Source organism: Lepeophtheirus salmonis, chromosome 4 (assembly GCF_016086655.4).
Source record: "Lepeophtheirus salmonis chromosome 4, UVic_Lsal_1.4, whole genome shotgun sequence".
Classification (NCBI taxonomy): domain Eukaryota; kingdom Metazoa; phylum Arthropoda; class Copepoda; order Siphonostomatoida; family Caligidae; genus Lepeophtheirus; species Lepeophtheirus salmonis.
The window spans coordinates 36761964-36777326 of NC_052134.2; the positions used below are offsets into that span (position 1 = coordinate 36761964).

At 30.6% G+C, this 15363-nt stretch overlaps 2 protein-coding genes and 1 long non-coding RNA gene across 10 annotated transcripts in view; 2 read left to right on the forward strand and 1 right to left on the reverse strand.

Annotated features, from left to right (window-relative positions):
- The window catches only part of LOC121115845 (ras-specific guanine nucleotide-releasing factor 2-like), an 80659-nt gene extending 72086 nt beyond the window's left edge, over positions 1-8573 (forward strand). For all 8 annotated transcript variants that reach the window (XM_071887866.1, XM_071887870.1, XM_071887872.1 and 5 more), the window contains exons 23-27: positions 7185-7282; positions 7340-7424; positions 7492-7689; positions 7757-7954; positions 8018-8573. In XM_071887866.1, the coding sequence (XP_071743967.1) occupies positions 7185-7282; positions 7340-7424; positions 7492-7689; positions 7757-7954; positions 8018-8284 (846 nt within the window). In that variant the 3' untranslated portion in view covers positions 8285-8573. The remainder of the gene's footprint in view (positions 1-7184; positions 7283-7339; positions 7425-7491; positions 7690-7756; positions 7955-8017) is intronic.
- Positions 2705-4036, reverse strand: LOC121115844 (uncharacterized). Its single transcript, XM_040710007.2, has 2 exons — positions 3420-4036; positions 2705-3347 (listed from the first exon to the last, which is right to left on the reverse strand). Exons 1-2 carry the CDS (start codon positions 3705-3707, stop codon positions 2940-2942), a joined length of 696 nt encoding a protein of 231 aa, XP_040565941.1. The 5' UTR covers positions 3708-4036; the 3' UTR covers positions 2705-2939.
- LOC121115846 (uncharacterized) lies at positions 4201-4568 on the forward strand. Its single transcript, XR_005863701.2, has 2 exons — positions 4201-4289; positions 4356-4568. It is a non-coding gene; the product is annotated as an uncharacterized lncRNA (long non-coding RNA).
- Positions 8574-15363: the final 6790 nt, after the last annotated feature.

Consider the following 15363-nt stretch of genomic DNA (forward strand, 5'->3'; position numbering starts at 1 on the left):
AAGTAGGTCCAAGCAAGGTAAATAGAAATACAATGGTATCTTAATTACGCGTATTTGGACTTATGCATGCCTTCCACCACGTATTTTCCTTCTTTTTTTTTCTTTGTCGATGGAACGTGACGTCATAGTCGATATACTATTAAATTAATTGATTGAATTCATCCATAATTATGAAGCGATTGATCTGAATAATTAAGATTAACATGCTTTTCAGCTTTTAAAACTAAATATATCTTAAAAATAAAATATTAAAGAGGGAAATTATCTATATTTTGAAAACATAAAAAATACGTAAATTGCGTCAAAACTTGTTATAAAAGTACATTAGAGTAGAATAAAAATTTGATATTTAAGTATTTTAAAAGTTAACAGACAAAATGAGTCATCTTTCTTATTTTCCTAGCTAATTTATTTTTTGTACGGCTCTTATTTAATTTACTAATATATTACTATATATCGAAATAATGTTCAAGTACGTATAAATTTTATGATAACATCATAAGATTCATTAGATTACTATGAATAATTTTTATCAATTTATCCATAAAAAAGGGCTTAGTATCTACATAGTTGCCATGCAATTGATTAAATTCGTTTTCCAATGTCTTTAAAAAGATTATAAATTTTGTAGATGGTTGAATTAATACCCTCCTTGATAGAGCTTGTAGCCATGGACTAGGTGGAACATTAAGATATGAGGTATGGATTCCTTATGTTGTGAATTTGGGTGGGGGAGAAGGGGAAATTTTTGCCCACATATCCTACAACGTATATAAATCCCTCTCCCTGACAGTTGAAAAGTAGCTCCTTTGTTACCGAAGAATCGTAGTTGAAGAAAATGGGTTGCTTCCAAGTTCTTATCAATCCACAAATAAATAAAATCTGAATTCGAGGTATAAAATAAGAGTACAATTATTTATCTGCAAAAAATAAAATATTATATCGAAATAGTATCGATATAAATTTTCATGATATCTGGAAAAAATCATTGGATTTTTTTCAATGAATTGAATTTATAACTAATTATGATAAAAATATTTTATTTTTTAAATGGTCGTAATACCAGGAATTATATTGTACTACTTGGCTATAATGTCTATTGATTAATTGTTACTGAACGTCATTGAAGCAAATGTTTAAAAAAAAACCAAGTACATATTTATATATTGTAATTTATGGTTAAGTCATGGTTGAGTATACACAACAGCAAATGCAAAAATACCACCAAACTTAACAACTTAGTTCTATTAGTGTTCCGATATGAATAGATTAACATACATTCTGCCACGATATGAACTAATTTTTTACGTAAAAATATTAAAATAATAATAAGATATACGACTTTATTAACCCGTTTTATCCAAGGCCTTCAATATTATACATACATCTAACTGATTGGATGATATTCATATATATACAAAAGGGTATACCAAATAAATTATTATAAATGTAAATGAAAGAAACTGCTTCCTTGTGTTTTCAATATATTTAATGAAATGATAACTTTTTTTGGGTTATGTAAATGTTCAGGAGTTGATGATTGAATCACACTGATACACAATGAATCTCTGGAGTTATAAAATTGAACTTTTCAGTGGCGCCCATAGGATTTTTTTTTTTTTTTTTTTTTTTTCTATGACTTTTTTTAAAAAAGAAAAATTGGAATTTTTTTTTGGAAACAAATCCTTAAATTGATTTTGGGGGCGGCTAATTGTTTTTCTATGGAAGTTATTTTTTTTTTTTTCCTCTTTCCCCCAAAGAGCTACAGCTCTCCCCTGAAGACTCACCTGTAGCTCGAAGCATGATCATATATCAATGTATAAATTTACGCAAATGGCAACCACACAAATCCAAGTTTTATTGAGGGACTCCATCACAAGTCACTATATAAATAAAGGTATACTAGGAAAATTTAGGAATTTAATATAATAGTAATTTATTATTAATTACTATTAAAATGATGACTAAACATTATTATAATATAAATTCTTCACATCTCAGAATTCTGAGCAACTTTTATTTTATGTTTAAGGCCTGTATTTGTCTACGTTTGTTTAAATGTATACCCTGGTTATGCGTTTTTATTAGCGGACGGACGGACAAAGAAACATTACTATAATATAATATTATAGTAGGAGTTTGATTGTATTTCCGCGGATTAGCAAGTTTGTCTTAGTATTCTCAGTATGTACGTAATAAATCATTCGTAATAAAGGGAAAGAAGATGATTAGCGAGTTTGTCTTAGTATGTGTACTAGGACATACCCATCTTTTTTTGATATAATAAAAGTAAGAATTTTACTAAAATTAAAACATAGGAAATTTCAATCGAGTGTCAGCAGCTAAAAAAATTATTTTTCAGACCTGAAATTTTGTACACTGTTTTTCAATAGTACCTATTAACTTTTTATAGCTTGATGTTTATCAATTTCCAAGAAAGTGGTTTTACTCCCTCAAAACGGGTCGCCCTAGCGTACACGTCGATAACTTTATTTAAAGCTTTACCTTTATTGTATCTCCCAAACATTCCTTGAAAAATAATAAGGAATGTATTTATCCAATTCTGCCCAACTATGAAATTATTATTTTTAATAATTCCTGGGAGTTGTTAACAGCTTAATAAGAGCTTACTAGAATTCGACTAATCAATATTAAAAACACTGATATCTTATCGTTATTACCACTAATAAATAAGAAAAAATAGTAATATAAAAATACCGATATTATTAGATCAGTTAGAGAAACATAATTATTTGTACATAAATAGGAGATATAACATTTATTTTTTGGGAGGGAAAAATAGTTCATGTAATTCTACATACATACATATTTGACAGATAGATAAATAGTTTTTAACAAATTCACGAATACTACCAATGAATCTTTGATATCACAATTTTAATTAGAGGTCCACTGAAATCGATCATTAGATGACTTGACTACATTCCCTGTGGTACTAGAAAATTAAGTTCTCTCCGTTCCATCATTGATTTAGCTTTTTGAGTAATTGGTCTTGGGTAGCACCTTTCAGAGTTTTGTGATATCTTTCGACTCGCAGTCTTGTCTCCTACTCCATCTTCCTCATTATCCCCGGATTCGTCATCATCGCTTTGTTTAGCAAAAAGCCAGTTATTAGGGAGGAAACGGTTAAGTTTTGTGTGATTTTTCTTCAAGTTGTCTTGAATATCTTCAGTATCCAGATGCTGAGTAAGGTTAAAGTCGAGAGAAAATATCTCTTCATCTGGAGCTTTTTTTCTTGTTTGAGTCCCAATTACATCATGTTCCATAAGGTTAGCTGACACTTGATTCAATTTATCTTTCAGAGTTTCATGATCGATGTTTTCAGACTAAAAATCAAAATATAACATTTTATTTATTCAATATCTGACTAAAAAGTCGAAAGATTTTCACTTCCTTACCTCAAGTTTTACTATCTCTGAGGTGTATTTCTCAATACTCATAAAATCACTTCCTCTTCTTGAACTTGATGGAAGTAAATTTTGCCCTACTCCTAGGAAGTTCCCTGGGTTAAGATCTGCAGTAGAAAGGGATCCTCTTTTAATAAGATTGAAACCACTAGGAGAGACACCGAAATCTGGAGATCCTCCTTCATATGGATCCACATGTTTACGTGATGGATGTACTAAAATATTACTGATCCAGTTTTTGCCTCGAGTTACAACATCTGAACATACTTCTTTGTCCATTTTTATTCTTTATTAAAAAAAACCTCTTAATGAATTAAAATGCATACAATGAATAAAAACAATATCAAAAATCTTGCGAAATCACTACACATAACATATTCTCTGAGAATCTCTTCATATTCGAAGCAACGTAATAATATATTGCCAATTGCAATGTAAATGAAGGAGAGAGAGAGCAAAAAGAAAAAGGAAAAAAAATTCTAGTCCAGCCCCATGCCGTTTGGACTTCCTTTCTCTCCTCTTACAGCAACGGCCTACTGAAAAGTTGTAGGCTATCACTGATAGCTTAACGCACTCGGTATGTATCTTACAAAGACAAGGATAAAACTTAGGGCTTTAATAAAAACCTAAATACCTACCTAGGAAATAAACACTCTCTTTACGTGTAGACTCATAATCAGACAGTCATTGTATTTTAATATCACGCCATTTTTTGCAAATTCTTTTTCTAGAAGTTTTATTGTAAAAAAAAACATATATTCTCTTTTTTTTTTTACAATAAAACTTCTAGTCCTTAAATGAAGAATAATATGTAGTATGAATTCTGGGATAAGTCAAATGAGTATTTAATCATTGCAGGAGGTAGTAAACATTAAATTTAATTTATTGGGATGATATTTGAGAAAGAGATCAATATGTTTTTTTAAGGGCGATACCGATTATATTGATATTCAAGTCTCACACAATTTCCGTCAAACTCAGGGATTTCTTCCACGTCATCAATCAAAACAGTTCAAAGTATTTAATTTAGAATAATATAATGTTTCAAATGGAAGCCACCAACAGCACTTCGTCATAAAGGCCTAAAAAGTGTCATTTAATATTTAATCGAAAGTCAATAAATATATTTGTTTATATGCATTAGGTATATTTTATTTAATATAACATTAAAAATGTCAATGCTCAATGATGTCACAACACGGATGACGTTATGTAGTAACCCCGAATTAATTTTAAAAATGAGAGCCTGTAGTTAGGTATAAAGGGCGTTAGAAGAGAAGTGGACTATTTGACTTAAAACTTTTATTCTTTGTCTTTTCTTATTTGTCTAAAATGGTCAATTGCTATTACTTCCTACTTCGACTTTGTTATTCAAGTGTGTCTTCTGTAGTCTTAATAAAAATATGTTGCTTCATTTGTTTGATTAATAATTCGATAATTTCAGTTATTTTCCTTCTTTTTTTTTTTTTTTTTTGAGTTATGAAAAGAGATCAGTTAAATAAATAAAGATATGTTTTAATTTCATGATTATATTATGCTTAAGTAAAACATTTTTTTTTTTTTTTCAACCTAAATCATATTTCCTAAAGTTATTTTAAAGACATCCATGATTAAATAGCAAAAAATATCCAGCAATCTACATAAAATTAATTACGATCATACTTCTTATTTATATCCGAAATGAATCGTTTGCTAATTAATAGTGATGAAAATCTTGTGTATAATGGGCATTTTAAACGATATAAGATTTATACGACACGATATAGAATATTAGAACGAAGATGATAGAAAGGAAACGATTCTACTTTTTTCAGGGAATCGTTTATACCAGTGAAGTATGATCAACTTTCTTCAGTCCAGGCTAAAGGAGTTTTCAAATTGGAGAGTCTGATTAATTCGCGCATAGGATTAGTAATAGCTGCGAAATAAGGCACGAGATGCCTATAAAAACCAGCCATACCAGGAAATCTTATTGAGTCTTTAGGATAAATAGGCAAATAAAATTCATCGTTGTCAATTACTTTTTTATCGAATGGACGAATTACATTAGCGGAGATAAACACACCTACAGATTTGATAGATGATTTCTGGAGAAAATCGAAGTTTGAATTGAGATAGAATTTGCACTACTTTGGATAAATGTTCCTTGTGTTGTTTTTCTCCTAATTATAATAAGCACTCCAGAAGTCAATTTTACTAAATAAAAATAACTGCACCATCAATCCGGAGAGATAAATTGTGCATAAAAGGTAAGGAGTACTTATAAGGAATCGTCTTAAAATTCAATTATTGATAATCGCTGAACATTCGGCATTCTCCAGGATTTTTCTTAAGAAAAAAACAAGACGGGTAGCCCAACATGATTTTGAAGGACTGATCACTCCAGATTACAGGACGGAATCCAACCTAAATTGACAAATTTTCATCTTCTCAGGAGAAAATGTACTTGTTTTAAAGATTCACCTGTATCAATGTGATGATGAACATCAGAAGAAATTCTTGCAACGTCATGAGCTTGTTCAGGTGAAATGAGGTTAGGAAATTTGATCAAAATTTATTTAAGTGTTATGATTGTCCTCGAAATTATTTTTTTACTGAATGGATATCTTCTTTCGACGTTATGTCTCCTGTTATACATATATCTGTCTTGAAATCTTGTATCTCACCTTTGCTACAGTTAATACTAAATAACTGTAATAACATAAGATATATATTCCAATTATCGGACAGTCCACTTCAGCCACTATAAATGCCCATGGTTATTTTCAACGAAGTGTGCGAATTAAAAATAAGTTGCCAATTCACCTACTCCATTAATTTTAGTTCTATATACAGAGGCCAATATGTAAAAATTAAATCTTAAAATCACATTGAACCAAAACTTATTACTATTTTGCCCACAACATTTGATTCGTCAAAAAAAACTAAAAATCTAAGTAGAGTAAAAAAAAATTTAAAACAAGACCTGGTAATAATACATATATTAGATAATTGTTCAAAAAATATATGATATGTTTCACCTGCTTCTAAGTTTAACTTATGCAAAATTCAAACAATAAAAGAGAGTTAAAAAAACAATCATTTCTCTTTCGTCATTGTCTAATGCCATTGATTATTCTAGAATTATAACAATTACTAGATCGTAATTTTTTTTACAAATATGATTATTTTTTCACAATTTATTTTACTAAAAATTTGGGAATAATTTTTTTTTACAACAACATTATTTTTTTTACCCTTTTTATAGGTAATATTTTGAAAATTGTCAAAAAAAATTGTTTGACTAGGAGAGGTTAAAAGAACTAACACACACACACACCCTTAGTCAGAGTCCTCTCCTGTCGATCATCAAATAAAAAAGTTACTACCTATAGTGTAGTGGATAACGATAGGGGTCATTATTCTCCTAACATGTGTGTGAGTACGAATCCTGATCGCTCTTAGAGAAAGATATGTATAATGACTTCAACTGATTTCGTAAGTCAGACGTATTAAGTGAACCAAGTACGAAAATGTCAAACTTTTGTTACACATATCATTATGAGAATTGGCACGCTAAGTTTACTTCAATAATGACTTGACCCTACCTTTGCTATCTCACTAATCCCAAATACTTTACCTTGGATGCTTTCAAACTCCATTGATAATTATAATAAATGGATTTGTTGCCAGATTTAACATGCATATAATTTAATTATAGACTATTCTCTTGTAATTCTTCCATTTAATTTTCTTCATATTTCGTATCACCTATAGACACCATCTAAAGAAACTATTTTATCCTTGCTGGCGCTTGAAATTGCGGAACAAATGACTTATTTAGATCAAAAAATTTTATTCGCCATTCCTTGCAGGTAATGACAAAAACTTGGGGTTTTTGTTCCTTGTAATAATTTTGAATTTTTGAATAGTGAGTTTTTGGGACAAGCATGGACAAAGAAAGATCGGAATATAAGAGCTCCTAATATAGTTCAAATGACTAAATTCTTCAACGATGTAAGTATTGCGATGTGAGCTCCTTTTTACATAATTGTCCAATAATAAACTGAGTATTATTTCCTAGTTTTCAAGATTGGTGTGTTCGGAAATAATATCACAGACTTGCTTAAACTCACGAATAATGGTAATTGAAAAGTGGACGGCAGTAGCAGACATTTGTCGTTGTTTACACAATTTTAACGGTGTTTTACAAATATGTGCAGCATTTACAAACTCTTCAGTCTTTCGTCTAAAAAATACATGGAATCGAGTGTCTAAATCTGTAATGATTTCAGTTCATCTTTCAAATAAATCTCCTTCATCATGAATCCTCTTATTTATTTCCCCAGGTTCGACATACCATTGATAAGCTTCAATCTCTTGTTTCATCAGATGGACGCTTCAGAAATCTTCGTGATACACTTCATCGAACGGATCCCCCCTGTATTCCTTATCTCGGAATGTATTTATCAGATTTGACCTTCATTGAGGAGGGTACTCCTAATTTCACAGAGAGTGGACTACTTAATTTTGCTAAAATGCGAATGGTAAGAGAATATTTCATAACTTAGTCGATTTTCGATTGTTATTAATCTTACATTGAATTTTAGATTGCACATGTCATTAGGGAAATACGACAATTCCAGCAAACTCCATATAAAATTGAAAGGATTCCCAAAGTTGTGAATTACTTACTGGATTCTGGCAAGTTAATGGATGATGAAGAAATGTATCAAAGATCACTTATGGTAGAGCCTCGAGCCTCTAGATTATCTTCTTCCTTTGGTCACTCTATGGCTGTAGCTGCAGCAACTGTCGCAGCCCGTCACTCTTCTGCTCAGCAGGAAAAAGACTCACATGGAACAACCCCAAATTAATTATCATATCCCATATGTTAAAAATGGGGGAAATCAATGGATCAATAATATCATATATACGTAAATACCCCCCTCTGTTAAGTCCCTCTTCTAGCCGCCTTAATTGTTGTACAATTCACATAATTAACTAACTAATCAAATTATAACTTGTTTAATTGAATCAACACCTACCTGACAAATTCTTATTTATTCCGCTATTTAACTACTTTTCATATATAATACATAATTTTTTCATGTAAGACTGGGTTTTTCTCTTTCGTTTGTCATTCAATGTATCCAATCACCAAAATACCACAACAAATTATAAAATATAAATTAAAAAGATTTTATCAAATTAAATATATTTTTATAAGAAAGTTTTTGGTTGTGAAATAGTAAAAAAAAAAAAAAAAAAAAACTATAGCGTATATTTATATTATTTTTTATCATATCATTATTACTACTATTTGATTATTGATACTACTATTTTCTGTGTCACTATTCAAAAGAAAAAAATAACTTTAAAAATTTGAGCATTCACCCATATTCCATTTTTTGTCAATTTCCATACTGTTACATACATAATGTTTATACATATTACATACAAATATATTATATTTTTATTTATTTATTTAAATCATTACATATATTGAAGTTGTCTCAAATATTCGTTTCTATTGTACCTTCACTATATTTTCCTTCATCAGTTATTATTACATAATGTATTTTATAATCCAGCTTAACTAATTTATATTTCATTTCAATTAGTCACCCATAGAGGAAAAAAAAGGTTGATCCTTTATTTGTAAAATGTTCCGTTGAATTAAATCCTTAAACAATAAAATGATTGTTTGATGACAACTAAAATATATTAATTTTTAGGGGAAAAATTACATTTATATAGTAGATTGTTTGTTCGATATGCACAATCAATAGGAATGTTGATATATTTTCATATTTTATCTGTGAATAATATCTTATTTAATTTATTGTTTGATATTTACTAGTATCTCAAATATTATATTTATGTGTTATGTTGTGTAGTATATTAATTATCATTTCCACAGTTTTAATGTTGTTAATTGTTATATACTCATTATTTTGCTTGTCTTGTTTCTTTAATATTTAGATTAGATTTTTTTTTTTTTTTTTTTTTTTTTTTTTTTTTTTTTTTTTTTTTGCTACGAGAAAACCAACAAAGAAATCTATTCAACATGATTACCTCTTTTTCTCTGTCATAGCGCCACCATATTTAACTAATGTATGATGACGGCCTGTAATTTTTGATTTATTTCCATTGGCACCTCTGTACGTTTTACCAAATTGCTTATTAATATCCCTCTTCACAGGAAGTATCTAAATGTTTCATAGTTCCATAATCGGAAATAACTTAGTCCTGTCCTCTTTAGATGATGGAGACAATATTGATTTATTTCTCGTGTTTTGTGACCAAGTCGGGTTATAAGGAGCAACTGTCCTATGCCACGCTTTTGACTAGGGCCGCTTGCTGTATAAAATTATGTATAGAGAAACAAAACAACATAAATTATAAAAAAATCCAAAAAGCCAAAACAAAGCCTTGGCCTTTTCTAAACAAGGTAACTTTAAAAATAAAAGGATCAACATATTATTTTCTAAATAATAAAATATATATTTTAAAAGTCAACTTTTTAAGAAAGGAAATGAAAAAAGGGGCATTGAACATTTCAGGGGCGTCTGCATGATTATAATTTGGCTTGGTTTTTCTATTTTTTGTATTAATTTCAAATAGTAAATTTTTTCTCAAAAAACTGTTCACTAAAAAATTATTTAATTTTTTTTTTTTTGAAAAACTACATGGCAAATATAAAATTGTTTGGAGAAAATTTCAAAAATCCATAGCTAGAAAATTATACAGAAACAGAAAATAATAACAGAAAATTATATTTTTTTGAACAAAAATTGAATTATATTTGAAATATTTAATTTTTTGAAAAATAAAAATCAAATATTTAACTTTCTGGTAAAAAGCAAAAATTTCTTTTTTTTTTTTTTGGGGGGGGTTACAGCCCCTTCAACGCACCCCCTGTGGAAACCCCTGAATTTATCTTCACTCCAAGGCCCTGATCACGCTAAAACATATCCTGTTTGTAACCATAGTACAAATTATTTAAGAGTAAAGTCTATCATAATTTATATATTTTTTAAAAGTCAACTAATTTTTGTTAATGTTTATTTATCGCCCAAATATTCACAAGTGAGGACATTTAAAAGGTCCAATATACCCAATTACATATCAACCCGCTTATATTTTATCTCATAAATAATATCAGTATTTTATTTTCTTAACTCATACATAAATATATATATATTAACATATGCCCTAACTTTATTCTATGTACCTGGTAAAATATTTGTATCCTTTAAATAACATTCATCTTATTAGTTATTCCTATTATATATTCATTAATTATATTATTTTATTTTATTTGGAACTCCGGTCAAATCACATTTAATAAAAATTATTATATTTTATCAACGAGTCCTTCTATGTTGTAATTAGCTTTTTTAAAAGATAAATAAAGTCATATTTACCATTAAGTTTATATTTTCATAATTTTTTTATGACTGAATCTCATTATAGACAAACAGCACAATTATTATAAATTCAGGATTTCTATGAGAATCTAGACTTCTGCTACAAAGTTGTTGTTTTCGTACCGTACGTAGGCATTTTGTAACATACGGTATCATACCTAGTTAAAGTTAACAGAAATACATGATGGGTAGACCATCATGTAATCAGGCTTGCTTGAATTTTGGTATAACTTTGTATTTATATTAATCTTGGGTTATACCATAACGTGTGTACGACTGATGTTTGACTTCCACCACGCCTTTCAATATTGACGTCATACTGTATCAGTTGTAGCGTGTTTTGTCAAAATCTGTCTTTCTGGCCCAGCAGTCGTTACGATACATCAAATTGAAAATTCTTCCATTGTTCGGTTCGTGCCTTTGATATTTATCAAGAGTAGAAGATTGGTTGATTCAACGCATTATGTAAAATTCGATATTATATTCTTTTCTTATGTAAATGTTACAGGCAATGTGGAAAATCGAGCATTGTGCAAAATGTCCGGGCAATCTATAAAATTTCCAATAGAGTGACAACTGTCATTTTAACTTCATTTACATTGTCAGGAAAATGATTGTGAGTAATTAGATTATTAAACAATTCATTACATGCAATTTGATCTTTAAGGATTTGATTAAGACACGATTTCATTGCTAGCAATTAGATAATCTAATGCAAGGATGTCCAACCTGTGGAATGCAGGTAACATTGTGGCCCGCCGAATGTTTAGGTGTGACCCACTACTAAATCTCGCATGTAGTATGTCTTACCAAAATTGTCCCAATATCATTAAAACGCGTAGAACACTCATAATACGTACAAATAGCGAAAAAAAATTGACAGTATCTCTTATTTTCTGAGACTCTAACAGGTTTGCCAGATTTTTTGCTTTTTTTAAGCAGTTTGGCCTTGAAAAATTAAATTTGGTCTTTATTTATATTTATTCTAAAACTCAAAATATATTTGAATTTAATAGTTTCTTTTATATAGCCTTTTTCAAGAAATTTAACTTAATAGGTTCTGCAGCCCATTAAAATATTTGAGTAGAGTGGCCCATTATTTTAAAAGACTAGATATCCCTGATGTAGTAAATTTTTGTTGCACTTTATATTCTATTCAGACAATCAAACTATAGTATGATAAGCAATTGTCACAAGAGAATCCATTTTATTTTGCAAAATATATATCGGCCAACAGGTTTCACAGGTGGACCAAAACCTATCGCTATCACCATCCTGAGTATCAAGGACCCATTTGAATAAATTATAATACACTCCGGCCACAGTTTACGCTAGTATGATTTCCTCCATTCTATCGTCAATTAAACGCAAACACAGATCTTCATTACGACTGACCACGCATTATCTATTCAATAAATTTAACGAAAATACAACCGTCTCTTCTTCTCGCTGCCCTCCTTGAGAGCAGGTATGCTTCTAGCTACATACTTCTATGGTATTCATATCAGACAAAATCCTCGAATCTGTGGAGTCTTGCAATCATCCTCAGCATTCTTGGAAGGGGACGATTGATAGGTCTCCTACACTGGTTATCATCCGTTTAATGATTCCTTCTCCTCAGGTCCTTCGTGTGCCTGGAAACTCCATCAACGTCGAAGTTCAGATGACTATTAACAGAAGTTACGATGCTATCTTTCCATTGTTCCGTGCAACTTCTATTAAAAGGTTTCACCCAAACCATGTCTCTGTTTATAAAGTATCTTCTTTCCAACCTTGGATGCGGGGAGCCCCCTCCCTGCATCCTCTTTTGGAGGATCAAGAAAGGGATTTCTCCATATAAGTCTGAATATTTACCCATATATTGTACCAGAACACACAGTAGTTCAATGATTTCCTTGTCTGTGCGACCATAGCTTTGATTGTACGATGGTTTCTATCCACGATTCCTTTACCTGATGGTCTGTAGGCACATCGAAATATGAGTTTCATCTCCTAATTACTGATGGTTGCACTAAATTTTCTAGATCTAAAAGTCTTGCCATTGTCACAAAGTTATTCTTCTGGAAGTCCCAATCGACTAAACAGTTCTTCTATCTTTGGACACACTCCCTCCTTGCTTCCACTTCCCCACGCCCTCCATACAGCAAATCTACTGGGCCTACAATCAAAAATAACAAGAAACTTTATCGTTCCTACGTGGGTAACGTCAACTGCGAGTCTTCTCCAATTCATATCCACTTCTCTCTTTTTAGGTACGGGTCTATTGAATTACATTCATTACATCTTTTCACTACTTCTTTGACTGTTTCCAACGGTACATCCCTACAGGTTTCCTTACAAAAGTGTAATGTGGTGTTAATGCCTCTATGATGAAGTGAATTACTTTGTACAATTTCGTCCGTGCTATTTAGGCCGTTTTTCATTTCTACGAGCCAAGCATTTGGGACACTGGCTAAGGAGTCTGCTATGTTCTTTTCACTCCTCACCAGCTCGACATTCCATTTTGTTCCATATTCACTCAGAACCTCGCTTAACAGTCTAACCTTTCTTTTTACTAGCTAACGGAAAAATGTCTCGCACCTTCATCGTTGGAGAAAACGTCAGAACAAATAGCAAATGCGGCATTCCATGAAAGTAGATTTGCTGGGCTAGAATGGTATGCAAATAATGGCTACCCTCATTTTCGACAGACCGCCCTTTTTTGCGCCTTATTTGGGAATGGTAAAATCGTTTGATTGTGAAAGAGTTAAATGCTGCCACAAGACTTTGAGATCCTACAAGAGAAGCAATATATGGAAATATTTGGTCATTTTTCATTAAGATTTTTCCTCTTTCTTAAGGGATTTGGAAGGAATAGCCAAAAAATACAGAAGAAGAAGGATTCATATAAATTTTCTTTGACACATCAAACTTTCTTCTCAGTACGCCATTTAGATAAAGAAATAATGTCCTTAGTAATTTATTTGATTAATAACTGGGGGTTTGAGTTTGCACTTACTGGGAAATTCCAATCTAACCATATTGAACAGAGATTTGGACAATGTCAAATAATAACAGGGCTAACTATTTCACCTCAATTAGACAACTTCTTCAAGCAGAAAAAGCACTTCGGTTGTGAACTTTTTTTTAAATATACTCAAGTTCCAATAACCGAGTTGTCCGGAATATTTGAAGACACCAATGAATTGGAATGTGAATGAGACTTAGATTTGGCGTTTAATATCTGCAACGAACTGTGTAACACCGAAATTGGGTTTACCAATGAAGATACCGCTCTCAATGCTACTTATTACTACATACATCAGTGGGCTCATTGCAAGGTCAGTCTCTAAAAAAATGTCTTGTTCCAGCTGCAAGAATCTTTTAATTAAAGAGAGTTCCTTCGATGTCAATAATATTCAAGCTACCACTGAAGAAGAAGCTGAGAAAAACAGTTTAATTGAGTTGATTAATAGAGTAGGACTACTACACCTTCGAATTTGCTCTTTAGTCAATTTGCTACATCGACAACTTCCTAAATAGCATTTTGAAGAGGCCAGATTTAATCAAAAGTTGTTCAAGGCTTTATCTGCTACTAATATTTTCAATTGTGCGGTAATCTAAAAAAGGAATGGCGATGATAGTGCATTCTCAGTTCTAGATAAAAAATATGAATCTGGTCCCAAGTGTAAGGATTGAGCAAGATTTCATTCAAAGTATTTAATGTCAATATCAGGAACTTTTTTAAGGTCAAAAAATGATGAAATTCGTTCAAGTCTGAAGTGGAAAAAAGAATCAACATCATATCAACGAATAAAGCAGCAAATTATCCTCTGTGTCTTCCGAAAAAAACTTTATTTGAATTTTTGTTGATAATCCCTTTTAAATCCTAAAACTACATTCCCAATTTTGATTATGATTAATATTTGTTATTCTTTTTTTTATATCATTGATAATGCATATTTATAACTTATAACTTACGTTGTAATAGAAGGTCTCAATTTAAGGGAATATATATAAAATACTGCTTAAATATTTTTTTCAAATATTTTTGCTATATAAGGAGTGGAATTTATATTTATTTCCTTAAGGCAGCCCACCACATCTATCAAAATTTTGTAAATAGAAGTAATTAAGTTTGGAAAGGACCAGAAGACAATGTGTTTTTAAGGACTGTTCATGTTATAATCTTCAAACCTCAACAACTTTTTCAAATCAATATCAAGAGGCTTTGTGGTTTAAAATGAACCTTGTATAGACGAGAGAAATTCTCACAAAAATAAATTTTGGAAGCATATGAGTAACTAAAGTGCTTAACAAAATTTATTTTATTGGTCTGTTCCAAACTTATACACGTATATTTACAAAATCTCGATAGATGTGTAACCCACCTTTACTCTCACGACTGCTGGAAGCTAATTTAATATGTATGTATGTCAGCTTAGCTGCTCTCATCCCGAAAATTCTTCAAACTGTTGGGATTACGATGTGTAGTCTATATTATATATATATATATATACATAATATCTTGAAACAAATACAAC

Bases quoted from the DNA above. Each gene is read 5' to 3' on its own strand.
- LOC121115844 (XM_040710007.2), bottom strand. From the start codon at position 3,707: ATGGACAAAGAAGTATGTTCAGATGTTGTAACTCGAGGCAAAAACTGG. The intron at 3,348-3,419 runs GTAAGGAAGTGA...TTTGATTTTTAG, and splicing joins CAGAGATAGTAAAACTTGAG to TCTGAAAACATCGATCATGA.